We start from the raw sequence: 18,208 nt of genomic DNA, 5'->3' as shown, positions 1-18,208 counted from the left end.
TTTTATTTATACACTTAAATGATCCTTTTTACCTTCGAGGACATCCCCCGAAGGAATATGCCTTGTCAGATTTAGTTCTGTGGACAATTTTGTCCCAAACGTATACGGTACCTATGTAAATCCCCATGCGCTAGCAACCACAAACCATGTATATGCATATAAGTTTGCATATCTTAAGCATTAAATCCACAGTTCCACATACACACAAACAAAGTAGGCCTCAGTGATTTCATAATGACATCTAAAGCACTGATCCCTACCATTGTTTCTAGGTCATCCAAAAATATGCATATAAAACAAACAGAACAAGCATGCAGGGTGAAAAGAGAGTGCGTTTATAGGGCTAGTTGTGTAACAGATGGAAGAACAAATCTGTAAAACAAATGACCGTGGGAGACAGAGATCATGCACGATGGGTCACCAGAACTGAGCCCAGGGCGAAATGAGAGCGAGAGAATATCTGTGATGATGCTGATGGGATTTAATTTACGAAATGTGGGAAATGTTTTTGTATGAGAGTGTGACAGAGCATTGTGCTCATGCTGGGGGGGTCTGAATTTGTACTCATTTTGTACTATTTGTACTTCTCTCATTGTTTTCAATAAATGATTCTTGTTTGAAATTTGGTTCTTTTGCTGGAAAGTAAAGGATTTAAGGGAATCCCATTTGGCCTCGTTTCCAGAAAGCACAATATTGTGTTACATAACCTACATAAAACAATTTTTTGTGTTTTCATTCATTTACACATTTTTTTTTTATTTTTATGATTCTTGTATTATATTATCGTTTAGGATAGTTTATTTTTGTGCTGCTCTTTTAAGAAATTGATTAAAATTGAAACCAGCAATTAATGCTGACCGACTAAAAACATACCTGTTCTTAAAGGAGCAGCACATAAAATCATAATATGAAAACAGGTATATAATAACACTGAATATGAATGAAAATACACAGAATCGTTATTTTAATGTGGGTTACAGTTCTATATTCACATACACTATACACACTTCTCCTCTTTGACATTCTTTACAATTAATTTATATACTGTTTAATTTTGTGACCCTGGACCACAAAACCAGTCATGTTGCCCCAACCCAAATGTTGTCCCAACTTTAAACACAGTTGTCTGAACAAATTTCATACTGTTGAAATGTTAAGGCTTTGTGAGTTCCCAGCATGCATTGCAGCATGAATAAATTATACAGTTACTGTTACAGGATTATTGTTTAGCTGTTTGCTGACTTAAACTTTTTGTTTTTGTTTTGTCATTATTGTTAGTTATTTGTTGCACTGTGATGTAAAGAGCTCATCTTTTTAATATTTGTTGATTTCAACCATTCTTGAGGTTTGTGTCTAGTTTTGAGGCCTAGAGTATGTTTAAAGGATAAGTCCAATTCCAGAACAAATAATTCACATATAATGTACTCACCCCCTTGTCATCCAAGATGTTCATGTCTTTCTTTCTCCATAAAGAAATTATGTTTTTTTGAAGAAAATATTTTATGGATATGTTTTTTTCTTCATATAATGGACTGATATGGTTCCCCAATTTTGAACTTCCAAAACGCAGTTTAAATGCAGCTTCAAACAATCCCAAATGTGGTTGTAAACGATCCCAGCCGAGGAAGAAGGGTCTTATCTAGCAAAACGATCGGTTATTTTCATAAAAATAATACAATTTAAATACTTTTTAAATCTCAAACACTCATCTTGTCTTGCGTTGCCTAAACTCTGTGAATTCTTGCTCAAGACAGTTAGGGTATATCGAAAAACTCGAATCGTATTTTCTCCCTCAAATTTAAAAATCATTTCAAAATCATTGTACATCGCTGCAGAAGTACCGACCAAGTCTATGCAAAGTGAACATGCAAAGAAGATCAAACACCCTTAACAAAAAAGGTAAAACAGCGATGTAGGACGATTTTGAAGTTGAGGAAGAACATGAGATATCGACATACCCTAACTGTCATGAACCGGAAAAAACAGTCCAGGCAGAGTAAGACAAGACGAGCGTTTGACATTAAAAAGTATATAAATTGTATTATTTTTATTAAAATAACCATTTCGCTAGATAAGACCCTCCTTTCTTGGCTGGGATCATTTGAAGCCGCATTTAAACTGCATTTTGGAAGTTCAAATTCGGGGCACCATATCAGTCCACTATATGAAGAAAAATCCTGTTTTCCTCAAAAAACTATTTCTTTACGACTGAAGAAAGACAGACATCTGTACATCATTATCTGTAAATCTTTGTTCTAGAAGTGGACTTCTCCTTTAACCGCTTATATCTGTCTGCTGGATATCTTAGTCTTATAAGATGTTTTACAAACAATGCTGTCTACATATTAGACCAAGTTATCCATTAAGGTTTCTATAACAATTTACTATTTGTCATTTGTAAATAAACAAAAAATGATACATAAAAAATATATTGATACATAAAAAAAGTAAGTAATTGTTGTTTCAGTTGCTGTGACAAGAATTTTTCTATTAGCAAAATAAGTCAATCAGCATTGCATGAACAAACAAATTTATGTTGGCTAAACAAAGTATCTTTACTGAGGAAAAACTAAAAAACTACTGTTGAGAGAACTCAAAAGTCTTACTGCATCAAATTGCCTTACTTTTCTCAACTATGTATTTTTTACAGTGTACTAATGTATTCTCCTGTGTTTGCATAGGTTTATAAATGATTCACCTTACAAATCTGATGAAATGGCACACATCGTGTTCCCAAATTAACATAATAATATGCAGAGATGGAGTTTGAGACGCTTCTCACAGTTCAGTTGAACGGAGGTGCTCTGAGACATACATAAGTGACCTACACACATGTAAATAATTAAAGCGCATATATTAAACCTCCATGGCATATATTTATTTAACCGAATCGTAGCGTTCGTGAATTCACAATAGCGTTATGCTTTATTATGACTTCTAAGTGGGTTTAATATATAATGCAGCCTTGGAAAACGGTCTAATAATACGCTCTCGTCTGTGGAATGCACCACTTCCGATATTTGCCGTTTACTCGACACGAGCAATACGCACTTTTAAAATCGAGTACTCGAACTTGAATCGAGGATGCAATGTGAAAACTATAAACAAATCTGATTCTCTTCCATGCATCCTTATGCCAATCTTCCTTCTGCACATGGGCCCATCCTGACATAATGTACATATTTGCATGGTAAATACTATAAATCAGGGTATAAGAGGTTAATGAAGACATGCAAATACAAGTTTAATATACTGTACAGATATGCTGTAAGACAGACTTGGCACAAACCGGCTCAAAAGTGTATAAAGCTTGCTGGTGTTCATTGTTTCAGCAGATTTAATGCCTCAGCTGCACGAATGCTCTGCACAGACGCTCATTACTCACCAAACTACTGCTGCTCTGACATGCTTACACAGACACACACACCACATGCACACACACACATGAATATTAATGCACGTGAAACAGAACGCTAACATCTGGCTAGAGTTTAGAAAGGTTTGATGGAAAACGGAAAACGGCACAGAAAGAAAGATAACTGGGTATCACCAGCACTGTACAGCTGTTTTTTTTTCTTTTAAATAAATTAATTAGATTTTTTGTGCCTTATGCCACTAAATAAAGACAGTGAAGAGGAGACATGAAATTGCTTTAATATACATCTTAGTCCACTTTCAGTGCAAAAACGCTCACAAACCATCCACAGAGCTTCCATTCTGGAGATCAGAGTTTGATGATAATAAAAAAGTATTGCAAAAGTAACTTAACATATTATTGTCCACAAATACTTCTTCAACACTGGATACAGCAGTTCTATGGCATCTTTCTTTGTTCAAAGACTGGTTACGCCCTTCCCCCCTCTTATCATCACAGAGGGCGTCTGAAACATGCTAATGGACTGGAGCATTAGGCTGGCTGGTGTAAAGGCACGTACATGGACTTAGACGTTAATGCAGTGCCACTTTATACATCCCTAATCTCTCTTTATCACTGATCTATTTTCTCTATTTTCCACTCTGTTTTTTCCCTTTCTCTCCCACCTAAGCTCTCAGTCTGTGACAAGCTATATCCATTACCACCTTCAGAAATAAACCCGACAGTCCAATTGATTTGTGGAATGGATGCACATGTATGCGCCCAAACAGGCACACGGAAACACAACGTGATACTCACACTGGAAGTAGAGTTCCTCATCCCCCTCCTGGCTGGCCTTACTGTAGCCACACTGTCTGTGAGGGGAAAAAACAACAACAAAAAATGACAAGTCATTAAAAACAAAGCATAAAACGACCGTAAAACAACTCACGTTAAAGAAAACCCAATTTCAGCACGCAGCCGCTACCAGCAGTAAGGAAATGACAAAACGGCACTTAAAATGACAACCTGTATTAAAGTTATTTACGAACATGTCTGTACTGCTGTCCAAACCACTGAGTGAACTTGCTTAAGACACCAATTTTGTATTTCCCTTAAGATGGAAAATTGCTTATTTTTTTTTTTATCAAAATGTTTGTTTAAAGAATTAGTTCACCCAATAATGAACTTTCTTTACAAATTGAGAAATGTTAAATACTTTAAAGAAGTCCACTTCACTAAGAAATATGTACAAATAATGTACTCCCCCCCCCCCTTGTCATCCAAGATGTTCATGTTGTTCTTTCTTCAGTCGTAAAGAAATTATGTTTTTTGAGGAAAACATTTTGACCCAATTTTGAACTTCCAAAATGCAGTTTAAATGCGGCTTCAAACGATCCCAAATGTGGTTGTAAACGATCCCAGCTGAGGAAGAAGGGTCTTATCTAGCAAAACAATCTGTTATTTTTATAAAAATAATAGAGTTTACATACTTTTTAATGTCAAACGCTCATCTTGTCTTGCTCTGCCTGAACTCAGTTTTTTTCCGGTTCATGACAGTTAGGGTATGTCAAAAAACTCCCATCTCATGTTCTCCCTCAACTTCAAAATCGTCCTATATCGCTGTTTTACCTTTTTTGTTAAGGGTGTTTGATCTTCTTTGCATGTTCACTTTGCAAAGACTGGGTCGGTACTTCTGCAGTGATGTAGGATGATTTTAAAATGATTTTTGAAGTTGAGGGAGAAAATACGATTGGAGTTTTTCAACATATCTTAACGGTCTTGAATACACAGAGTTCAGTTTGAGATTAAGTAGTATTTGAACTGTATTTTTTTAAATGAAAATAACAGATCGTTTCGCTAGATAAGACCCTTCTTCCTCGGCTGGGATCGTTTGAAGCGGCATTTAAACTGCATTTTGGAAGTTCAAACTCGAGACACCATAGCAGCCCATTATATGGAGAAAAATCCTAAAATGTTTCCCTCAAAAACCATCATTTCTTTACGACTGAAGAAAGAAAGACATGAACATCTTGGATAACAAGGGGGTGAGTACATTATCTGTACATTTTTGTTCTGGAAGTGGACTTCTCCTTTAAAATAAACTTTCTAGATTAAACCCATAAAAACACCATAAAAGAAACAGATCAAACTGAAATCTTAATTGCAAATAATTGTCCCATTCAGTGAGAACCAGATTCAGAAAAAATGAATCATTAACACAGATTTTGTCAAGCAATTCAGTGAAAAGATCTGAATGCCTGATTCATGAGTGAATCATTGCTGTTTTTCTTATGAACTCCCATGAATGTGCTACATTTTTGGTGAATAACAGCTTAAAATTTTGATTTGTTCCTCATACAATTATATTCCATCAAAAGATCAAACCATCGTCATATGAATCACTTTTATGGTGCTTTTATGTCATCTTCTGAGTCATTCGCATTCATTACACTGGAAAGAAAGCCTGTGATTGTGTTCATTTTCATTCTGGGGTGAACTATCCCTTTAAGACTCCTTTTCAGCCAAAATCATTCGTTTAAAAGTATGCATGATGTTTTATCTCAGGTTTGTAGTTCACACTGTGTAAATGTAGAGATTTCCTGGTGAACCGTTGCTCTGACATAGTCATAGCGTAAGTGCGAGAAGAATCAGGCCGCCGCAGGATCTGATGGCATTTGGCCGATTTTACGTCGTGGATTAGTGTGACACGGAGACATTGGGGAAAGACATGCACCACGGGAGGGATTAGAGAATAGAGACACACACACACGCACAGCAGGGGTGGAAAAGCACTCAAAAGGAGAACACTGACAAGGTTCTGGAGACTTCAGGTTATTTGCTAGAGCGGGTACTGTTGTTTGAGAAGAAAGAGGACGCACACCAAACAGACTTTCAACTTTTATGAGTGTGTGCTGGCAGGCATCTGATTAGAGCATTCACAGTCTACTCTAAGACAGACGTCAGACAGAGAAAGAAACATGCAGGTAGGAGACGCTATACACAGACTGCTGGGACTTGAGCTCTTTGACCATGTTTACACCTCACATCTGTTGGATGGCAATTAATACAGGTGTAAACGGGGTCCAAAATGTTTTTGTGATGCTCAAAGTAGAGCACGGTGCTAGCAACACAAGTTAATAGGTTCGACTCCCAGGAAATGCAGGAACTGACAAAATATATACTTATAATATAATGTGAGCTGCTTTGGATAAAAGCATCTGAAAATTGCACAAAAAAGAATATTATTATTATTATTATTATTATTTATCACCTTTCCTAACCTCAGTGTCACTTTATACTTTTAAGCAAATAAAGTAAAAAAAATAAGTAAATTAAATAAAAAATGTAAACCTTCAACGTAATGTTAGTTGCATTGGATAAAAGCATCTGCCATATGTATTATTATTATTATTATTATTATTATTATTATTATATAACCGTTAATTCAGTGTAAAATGACCAAAAAAAAAAAAAAAAAAAAAAAAAAAAAATGGCCCACCTAACTCGTTCCTCTTTAATAAATAATAATTAGTATTACTACTACTACTACTACTACTACTATTACTACTATTATTATTATTAATAATAATAAAATTTTAACTGCTAATTCAGTGTAAAATGACAAAAACAGCACCATAAAAATGGTCCATCTAACTTATTTCTATAAATATTATTTATTAAGAGAAACATTATTATTACTACTACTACTACTATTATTATTATATCATTATTACTACTACTACTACTACTACTACTACTACTACTACTAATAATAATATTAATATTTTAACGGCTAATTCAGTGTAAAACAGCACCATAAAAATGGTCCACCTTACTAATTTCTATTAATAAATATTATGTATTAAGATAAATATATTATTATTATTATTGTAAATGCTAATTAATTTAAAATAACAAAATGACAAAAATGTGCCATAAAAATGTTCCATCTAACTTGTTTCTCTTAATAATAATGATTATTAATAATTTAATTATTATTGTTGTAACGGCTAATTCAGTGTAAAATGACAAAAACGTGCCATAAAATTAGTCCATCTAACTCGTTTCTCTTAATAAATATTATATTATTATTATTATTATTGTTATTATTATTATTATTATCATAATTTTCTAAGTTTAACAGTTCTCATTCACTTTCATTACACCGAATTAGCAGTTACAATAAATAATAATACAACAATACAACAGTACAATAATAATAATAATAATAATAATAATAATAATAATAATAAGTTAATATATATATATATATATATATATATATATATATATATATTTTATTATTAATAATATTGACTTTTAAAATAAAGTTTAATTACATATTACTTTCCTAAGGTCTTGACTGCTTAACAAGTAATAGAAGTACAAGTAAACAGTAATCCATCCTGATCTGACAGCAAAAACCATCCACTTAGCTATCCATCATCCCTTTGTTACAAAAAGAGTTTTAAACTTTCGTCCAGTGGCTTTAAAAGAAAATGTTAAATCGGATTAAATAGAAAAAAACCCATTCAAAGTCTTCAGAACATCTCTGTTCTGCCCGACATCAGTATACAGTGAGACAGACCACGTTCAGCACATAAAAGTTGCATTTGTTGACTTCCTCTCAAAATAACAAAATGCTCATGCAATTAGTCTAAGCTAACCACCTGTTACGGTTGTTAATACAGGTGTAAACACGGCCTCTGTTAGGAAATGGAGTGGCGAGACAGACATGACAAGGAAGATGAAGAGAAAGGCAGCAGCAAGGGAGAAGGGTTAGTGGAGAAACGCAGGCATGCCTGTACCTGGGAGACAGCTGCGTGGAGGGAGGAAGAGGAGGAGGAGGAAGAGTAGAGAAGGAGGTAGAGAGCAGCACCACGCGAGTAGGAGCTACATTGGAGGGTCTGGAGAAGCCACTAAAGGAAGAGAGGGAGGAAGGGCCTGAGAGTAGTCTTCTCACTATTGTCACTAAAGTGATGACATCGCTTCCTATCACGCCACCTGAATTCTAACCTACTTCAAAGGAATTATAGTAACACTTGTCTCAGACATTAACATTCTATCATCATAGATGATGACAAAATGTCAATTTTCAGGTGAACTATCCTTTTAAGAGTTATTCTCTGACAAAAATACTAGGACAAATAGCCCTCAAAACCAGTGAGGAGTAAAAAAAAGAACATTTACCCTTTCTTTTAGAACTTTGTATGAGATTCTGAGCTATTATGATGGTCTGCATCAATAGACAAGGACAGGAAAGAAGGGATGGGTGAAGAGAAGAGTGAAGGTGAGTGGAAAGTGAAAGGAGTGACAGGAAGGAGCGACCGCAGAGAACAACATATTAGAGCTCTGTGTGTGTGTGTGTGTGTGTGTGTGTGTGGATGAAAACACTCTGCAGGAGATTCTCAATGTAATCAGACCTGAGACGCAGATATACAAAAACAGCATCTAACAGATTTAAAACAGATCTAAAACACTAAATTACAGGAACAGTTGAACCTGATTGGGCTGGCATGACATTTTTACACAAAATTTGATTGAAAATAAAAACAATAAATAATCATCTCTATGATGATGAAAAACTGGATTACACAATCAACAAAGCATAACTTGAAACGTTCTTTGTTGTAGCCTGTGAGTAGCCTTGGGTCTAGAAGTATTTTTCCCTTTCATTTTTTTCCCACAGGATTAAAAAAAAAATCTTTCATAGAGTTATAAATATATATATGTATGGTCACACACATATATATATATATATATATATATATATATATATATATATATATATATATATATATATATATATATATATATGTATATATATGTGACCATGAAGCACAAAGCCAGTCATAAGGGTAAATTTTTCGAAATCTAAAAGCTTTCCATTGATGTATGGTTTGTTAGGATAGGACAATATTTGGCTGAGACTATACGAAGCTGCAAAAAAATCTAAATATTGAGAAAATCGCCTTTAAAGTTGTCCAAATGAAGCTCTTACTAATGCATATTACTAATCAAAAATTAAGTTTTGATATATTTACAGTAGGAATTTTACTAAATATCTTCATGAAACATGATCTTAACTTAATTTCCTAATGATTTTTGGCATAAAAGAAAAAGCAATAATTTTGACTCATACAATGTGTTTTTGGCTATTGCTACAAATATACCCCAGCGACTTAAAACTGGTTTTGTGGTCCAGGGTCATATATGTATATATAAACATTTATTTTTTTTTTTTTTATCATCATTTTTAATATTATATGTGACCCTGGACCGCAAAACCAGTCTTAAGTAGTGTGGGTATTTTGTAGCAATAGCCAAAAATTAATTAGGATATTAAGTAAAGATGTTCCATGAAGTTATTTTGTAAATAACTATTATAATTATCCTACCGTAAACATATCAAAACTTAATTTGGACAACTTTAAAGGGGATTTTTTCAATATTTAGATTTTTTTTTTTGCACCCTCAGATTCCAGATTTTATAAAATAGTTGTATCTCTGCGAAATACTGTCCTATCCTAACAAACCATACATCAGTGGAAAGCTTATTTATTTAGCTTCCAGATGATGTATATATCTCAAATTTTTTACACTCATGACTGGTTTTGTGGTACAGGGTCACACACACACACACACACACACACATACACATATATATATATATATACATATATATATATATAAAATGAAATTAAAAATAAAAATGAGCAAAGGTTTTTTTTATCATTTTTTATATTTTTTATATATCCTCGTATTTACATATATATATATATATATGTATAAGTATATATATATGTATGTATATTTTATGTTTATATATTAAAAATAATTATATATAATATCTTAATATAATATCTTATAATATCTAATTATATTTTATGAATATAAATATATACATGTAAATATTTTCAACATATATACTGTTTGTAAGTGTATTATTTATATATTAATAATAAATACACACCGTATACACAAACATATTATGTAAACCAAAACTTTTATTTTGGATGCGATCGCATGGACTAAATAGACAGATAGACAGATAGACTGATAGACAGACAGATAGATAGATAGATAGATAGATAGATAGATAGATAGATAGATAGACAGATAGACAGACAGACAGATAGACAGACAGATAGACAGACAGATAGACAGACAGATAGATAGATAGATAGATAGATAGATAGATAGATAGATAGATAGATAGACAGATAGATAGATAGACAGACAGACAGATAGACAGACAGATAGACAGACAGACAGACAGACAGACAGACAGATAGATAGACATATAGATAGATAGACAGATAGATAGATAGACAGATAGATAGATGGGAGCGTTCTTGTGGCATGATTTGCTTCTTGTAATTCTCTGATTGTTCGAGATTTCTTTGCAGAATAATGGGTAATGTAGTTTTCACCAAGTGTTCTGCTGTTAAACCAGATTATATAAAAAAATAATGAAAAAATGCAGGCTGATAGCTTCAACAAAAGCATTTACCATCGATTAACAGCCTTGTAACTCACAGTAGGTCTGTCTTTAATGATTCAAGGTATTGTTAAAATCAGCTCCCCTATAGACAAAATGAATGGGGTTTTTACTTCCAGAACCCAGCTGTTGCACTCTATCGTGAACTTGACATACTATTTTATTTTTTTTTCCTAACAGCAGGCAGTATGCTAGCATTTCATTTCAAACACAGTCACATGACACACAGCCCACTGCCTTCAGACGACGCAAGTATATTAAATGTACATAAGGGGCCGGAAGAAAGGCTGTCCACAAATACCAATAATCCGCTGACCGCGTGTGTACGCAGTAAATGAGTATTATTAATAATAAAAGATGCTATTCCTGAAATAGAGTGAGAAAAAACAGGACCCAGAATTCAAGGCTTTTTGGGACAAAATGGATCCACAAAAACAAACCCTGCACAAACCAATTTGATTTGGCAGAACAGTGAGTCACACAACCTGAGAGAGATGAAAGACTGCTTTCATATGCATGAATACTAGTATATAAAGATTGAGATGTTCAAAAATGTACATAAGATGCCAATTATTAACTGAATTGAACACTAACTTGTGGCAGAGGGGGAAACACTTAATAGAGATGACAAAACTCAATATATTGCATGTTTTATTTCTATGCAGAATGGCTTTTTTAATGCGTATTGCTTTCTTTCAACGAACAGTTGCTGATAACATACTACTACAGACAAGCACGGCTTGTGCCTAAACTCACTAAGCCGTCAGCCATTTTCTGTTTCGTCCAATACAATTTCACACCTGATATATGCCTACGTCTGTAATAAGCCTCTCACACACCTCATTCATCAATATAAACCCCTTTATCAGAGACTAGTCGATAAATCCGCTCTTTTCAGTGTTAGGCGACATGCAACTGGATTGTGTGTTGATGTCTGAGGTGATGATAAAGTTTGTGGGTGCATATGAAAGAGACTGTGTGTGTGTGTGTGTGTGTGTGTGTGTGTGTGAGATTGACAGAGGCTCGGCTGTCACTCCGTTGTGTGTGGTTGAGAATGAATGAGAACCATTTCACACCGGCTCAATATAATCCATTCTCATCAGACTGATTAATGGAGAGCTATAGGAGCGTGTGCTTTCTGTCTGCCACTCCCTCCCCTGACACCACAGCTGCACAGAGATCCATTAGAGCATGTCACACCTGTGTTCTTGTGCGCACATGACATGGAATCTGTCCGTGCAAAATGCAGAAGAAAGATCCATAGATATCCTCAAAATTGGAACAACCATCATTCACGAATGGTTATGCATCCTATATGCCTTTCATTTTGTTTGTGATATGATTTTAAGATTGCATTATTCTCAGCTCTATTTAACACCTTACCATGTTTAAATTCATTCAAAAATCAGTGCAGAAAAAGCAAAAAAGGCAGATTCTGTCTTATACCTTTGCAATAATACAATGTAAAAAAGTCATAGCATTACAAGAGTAAAATCATACTGTTATGAAAATAATCTTATATTATAAAGCCTTTGACAATAAAGTGGTAAAATGACAAGATTAAAGAATAGTTTGAACTGTCCATATCGCAATGAATAATAATAGTTTTTGATAATATTTTATAATATTGTATTATAATATAATATTTTGAGGTCAATTATGACAAAATCACAATATTACAAAATTAAAGTAGTAATATTTAAAAAAAAAACAATTATAATGATAAAGTCATAATTACAAAACTACATAATTACAAGTCATAATTATAACATTACAAGATCAAAGTAGTAATAGTTTGAAAAAATGTAAATTACAATAAAGTAATATTTTGAACAGTCCAATGCACAATAAATTATGAAAGTAGTTTAAAAAATATTTTTGTATAAAAAGTAAAAATATAAAAAGGTTTTTTTTATAAAAAGTTTATAAAAAATATTTTGAGTAAATTATGACAAAATCATGATATTACAAGATTAAAGTAGTAATGTTTTGAACAGTCCAAATCACAATAAATTATAAAAGAAGTTTTTGATAATATATTATAATATTGTATTATAATATATAAGACCATAATATTACAAGAATAAAGTAGTAATATTTCAATAATGAGTCAATTATGACAATAAAGCCATACAACAGATTACATAATTACAAGTCAAAATAATAACATCACAAAATTAAAGTAGTAATAATTTGAAAAAGTCTAAATTATAAGTCATGAAGTGCCCATATGATATAATATTTTGAGTCAATTATGAAAAAATCATAATATTATGAGATTACAGTAGAAATATTTTGAACAGTCCAAATCAGAATGAAAAAAGTCATTTTTGATCATATTTTATATGTATCATAATATGATATTTTGAGTCAATTACGACAAAATCATAAAATTACAAGATTAAAGTAGTAATTTTTAAAAAATAAAGTCAAAATTACAGTAAAGTCACGATGAAAGTCAATTATGATGATAAAGTCATAATTACAAGATTACATAATTACAAGTCATAATTATAACATTACAAGGTTAAAGTAGTAATAGTTTGAAAAAGTCTAAATTACAATAAAGTCATCACATGCCCATATAAGATAATATTTAGTTAATTATGGCAATTATGGCAAAATCATAATATTACAAGATTAAAGTAGTAATATTTTGAAAATTCAGTCAAAATTACAATAAAGAATTATCTGGTAAAACTACAAGATTAAAGTAGCAATATTTTGAACAGTCCAAATCACAATAAGTTATAAGTATAAGTATAAGTATTTTTGATTATATTTCCTAATATTGCATCATAATTTAATATGCAATTACGACAAAATCATAACATTACAAGAATAAAGTAGTAATATTTGAAAATAAAGTCAAAATTACAATAAAGTCACGATAAAAGTTAATTGACTTCGATGATAAAGTCATAATTATAATCATGAAGTGCCAATATACACTCACCTAAAGGATTATTAGGAACACCTGTTCAATTTCTCATTAATGCAATTATCTAATCAACCAATCACATGGCAGTTGTTTCAATGCATTTAGGGGTGTGGTCCTGGTCAAGACAATCTCCTGAACTCCAAACTGAATGTCAGAATGGGAAAGAAAGGTGATTTAAGCAATTTTGAGCGTGGCATGTTTGTTGGTGCCAGACGGGCCGGTCTGAGTATTTCACAATCTGCTCAGTTACTGGGATTTTCACGCACAACCACTTCTAGGGTTTACAAAGAATGGTGTGAAAAGGGAAAAACATCCAGTATGCGGCAGTCCTGTGGGCGAAAATGCCTTGTTGATGCTAGAGGTCAGAGGAGAATGGGCCGACTGATTCAAGCTGATAGAAGAGCAACTTTGACTGAAATAACCACTTGTTACAACCGAGGTATGCAGCAAAGCATTTGTGAAGCCACAACACGCACAACCTTGAGGCGGATGGGCTACAACAGCAGAAGACCCCAACGGGTACCACTCATCTCCACTACAAATAGGAAAAAGACGCTACAATTTGCACGAGCTCACCAAAATTGGACAGTTGAAGACTGGAAAAATGTTGCCTGGTCTGATGAGTCTCGATTTCTGTTAAGACATTCAAATGGTAGAGTCAGAATTTGGCGTAAACAGAATGAGAACATGGATCCATCATGCCTTGTTACCACTGTGCAGGCTGGTGGTGGTGGTGTAATGGTGTGGGGGATGTTTTCTTGGCACACTTTAAGCCCCTTAGTGCCAATTGGGCATCGTTTAAATGCCACAGCCTACCTGAGCATTGTTTCTGACAAGTCCATCCCTTTATGACCACCATGTACCCATCCTCTGATGGCTACTTCCAGCAGGATAATGCACCATGTCACAAAGCTCGAATCATTTCAAATTGGTTTCTTGAACATGACAATGAGTTCACTGTACTAAAATGGCCCCCACAGTCACCAGATCTCAACCCAATAGAGCATCTTTGGGATGTGGTGGAACGGGAGCTTCGTGCCCTGGATGTGCATCCCACAAATCTCCATCAACTGCAAGATGCTATCCTACCAATATGGGCCAACATTTCTAAAGAATGCTTTCAGCACCTTGTTGAATCAATGCCATGTAGAATTAAGGCAGTTCTGAAGGCGAAAGGGGGTCAAACACCGTATTAGTATGGTGTTCCTAATAATCCTTTAGGTGAGTGTAACATAATATTATGACAAAAAAAAGTAAATTATGACAAAATCATAATATTACAAGATTAAGTAGTAATATTTCGAACTGTTAAAATTACCACAAATTATAAAAGCAGTTTTTGATAATATTTAATAAGACTATTATAATATAATATTTTGAGTCAATTATCACAAAATCATAGTATTACAAGAATAAATTAGTAATATTTTGAAAATAAAGTCAAAATTACAAGAAAGTCACAATGAAAGTCAGTTATGATGAAAGCCAAAATTACAAGTCATAATTATAACAATCAATAATGTCATAACGTAAGTGATAATATTTTTTGTCATGATGAAAGTACAAAAATACTCACATATCAAAATTTCGAGTCACTGCAAAGTCATTATTATGATAATCTTCTAATTTGATTAACGAGGAGACATTTTGCTTGGCGTAACACTTTTTTTTTTACATGCCACTAAAATATAAATGGATAACTGAATCAGGACATTTCACAAGTCTCAACCCACACCATCCACATGAGCATCACAAGACGTACGCTACCCACTGCACCACAGCGACGACGGTACAGTTCATGTCCCTCTGTGGAAAAACTTGATGATCTTGTGAAAACACGTATTGCATATATCCGCTCGGCAGCACTTCTGTGCATGTGGGACGGTTTTGTTGTCTATGTCATCAACGAGAGAGAGATCTGTCTAAATAACAATACAGGAGCAAAAGGCATGTCTTTCTTCATATTTCCCAATCTTCACTCCCTGCTGGGAGAGGCAGCCTTTACAAACACACACGCGACATGTGTACACGTCTCGCAATCATGACGAAATTGGATTGAGCAATTGCGCTGCCCGTCAAACAAGCTAACAATGCATTGTGCTTCTCAGAAAGAGGAACGAGGCTTCACGCTCTCCTATGGGATGACGGATGAGTTTGCGCATCTGTGTATGTGAGAGATGGACTAAAAATGTGTTTTGATTCATTCTAATGGATGATTTCGCAGACCATGGAAGTAGAAAAAGGCTTTCGCTGATGCAACTGTCAGGTCGCCGTTAGGGAGGCGTACTGAATGTGCAACCATATCCTATTTCAGTTAAAGGGATAGTTCATCCAAAAACAAAACGATCCAATGATGTTTGACGGGCCAGATTTGAACATGCAAAGGATCACTGACTGGAAACCTTTCGAATTTGCACGAGAAAGCATTCGATGGGTCAGTCTTTGCAAAAGGCACTGAAATAGCAGTCATACCTTCTCCAGATGAGCAATCCAACTCCAAGAGTGAGTAACATGATGAGAGCGGCCACCGAAACCACCACGATGATCACCACAGGACTCTGTTCACTAGAGGCCAGGGCCACTGCACAACAAAGACAAACAAAAGATTTGGTTAGTATTCATGATGGCACAAGCCATTATCAGTGCTCTAGAAGCACTGGAGCTTGACAAGAAGATTGATCTTTGAAGTCTTTCCTTATTTATTTTGATAGGATCCTAATGGGGATACATTTTTGCGAGTTAAAAAGTTATAACTTTCCTCCAAATGGTCCCACTCCATCCATCTGGACGCTGAGAAACTACTTTCAGCTACTGAAAAACACTTTGGTTTTCAAATGGAAAGATGATCCCTAGTAAAGCAGCTGTTTATCAGTAAATAATGGAGAAAAACCCTTTTAAGAGTCATTTATTTAGAATTCAAAAGCCAGATGGGACATTTAACAAGGGTAAACTTATTTGCACTCCTTCTTCTGTGAAATGTAATTATCATTGAAACTCAACAAGTGAAATATCAGCCTCACCAGTAGAGGACATCAGGACAGCAGCAAATGAATCTTTACACATACAAGATTACTGTAAGTCAATAGACTGTGAGTAAAGTTGTTTTAGAGTATTACTTAATTGTTTAGTTTTGTGTTTGCATTTTGTGAATGTTTCTGGAAGTCCACTTCCAGATCAAAAATGTACAGATAATGTACTCACCCCCTTGTCCAAGATGTTCATGTCTTTCTTTCTTCAGTCATAAAGAAATTAGTTTTTTTGAGGAAAACGTTTCAGGATTTTTCTCCATATAATGGACTGCTATGGTGCCCCGAGTTTGAACTTCCAAAATGCAGTTTAAATGTGGCTTCAAACGATCCCAAGTGCGGTTATAGGAAGCCTAGGAAGAAGGGTCTTATCTAGCGAAACGATCAAAGTATATAGAACTGCAGACCGGAGATCTCCAAAATGGGGCAGGAACTCCAAAAGTGGGCAGAACCTCCAAAATGGAGCGGGGTCTTGTCGCGCAAAGACTTTTCCCATTGGCTCTGGCTTCAGCCTATTGTTACTGACTTACATTTCAAAACTAAACTTTATAAATTAAACATTGATTGTAGTTTATCTCAAATAAAATAAACTATCTATATAAATAAATATGCTCAGTGAGAGCTGAGCCCCAAAAATCGTGGCCAGTGGTTAATGATATAAACGGGAATCACCCACAAGCTCTCCTGCGAGCCGTCCCAGTGAAGCACAGGGGAAAGGTTTTAATCTATTGCTTTGTTGTAAGCAACGGGGGCGTCCTGGGGCTTGAAATTCGCAGGGTAGGAGGAGGTAGTGACGCTGGATGTAACTAAAAAGGTCCAATTTTCCGGTGAGGTCCAGTCTGGGAGTTACAGAACGGCCCGGCGATCTCATATCGCATAATCTTATTAACAGTTTATCTGCCACGCTATTCAGCGCCAATCCTGCCGTGCAGTCAATGTCACTGGTTAAGGTTAGGGTAAGGTGTGGGGTAGGTTTAGGGGTTAACATTTGTGTAGTGTAGTGTAGGAAATCAACACTGTGATTGACACATCCAATAAAATCTTTAAAATCAGCTGTGGGGCGGAGTTTGCGCTGAAGTGGACCGGGGGCAAAATTGCACATGCGTGTCATGTGCCTGTCTGTCAAAGGGAGGAAGCCACGCCCTATTTTGGAGCGGCCACCCCGTTTTGAAGTTCCCACCTACATTTTGGGTTCACCAGACTGCAGTTATACCCCTCTTGAACGATCGGTTATTTTCATTAAAAAAAATACAAATTAAATACTTTTTAATCTCAAACGCTCGTCTTGTCTTTCTCTCCCTGAACTCTGTGTATTCTGGACTCTGGGCACCACAGAAGTCCACTATATAGAGAAAAATCCTGAAATGTTTTCTTCAAAAAAC

General features: G+C 34.6%; 1 protein-coding gene across 3 annotated transcripts in view; it reads right to left on the bottom strand.

The window, feature by feature from the left end:
• The window catches only part of LOC127182042 (ephrin type-A receptor 7), a 172,467-nt gene that overhangs the window by 18,968 nt on the left and 135,291 nt on the right, over positions 1 to 18,208 (bottom strand). For 2 of the 3 annotated variants that reach the window (XR_007829843.1, XM_051137136.1), the window contains exons 8-10: positions 16,273 to 16,381; positions 8,167 to 8,277; positions 4,175 to 4,230 (exon numbers count right to left, since the gene is read on the bottom strand). Coding sequence is in view for 2 of the 3 variants with exons in the window: in XM_051137136.1 (XP_050993093.1) it covers positions 4,175 to 4,230; positions 8,167 to 8,277; positions 16,273 to 16,381 (276 nt within the window). In the remaining variant the exon portion in view is untranslated. The remainder of the gene's footprint in view (positions 1 to 4,174; positions 4,231 to 8,166; positions 8,278 to 16,272; positions 16,382 to 18,208) is intronic. The other variant, XM_051137137.1, reaches the window with a different exon arrangement.

This window comes from Labeo rohita, chromosome 19 (assembly GCF_022985175.1).
Source record: "Labeo rohita strain BAU-BD-2019 chromosome 19, IGBB_LRoh.1.0, whole genome shotgun sequence".
Lineage (NCBI taxonomy): Eukaryota > Metazoa > Chordata > Actinopteri > Cypriniformes > Cyprinidae > Labeo > Labeo rohita.
The sequence above is the reverse complement of the archived record's forward strand: the minus strand, read 5'-3'. Positions and strand labels throughout refer to the sequence as shown.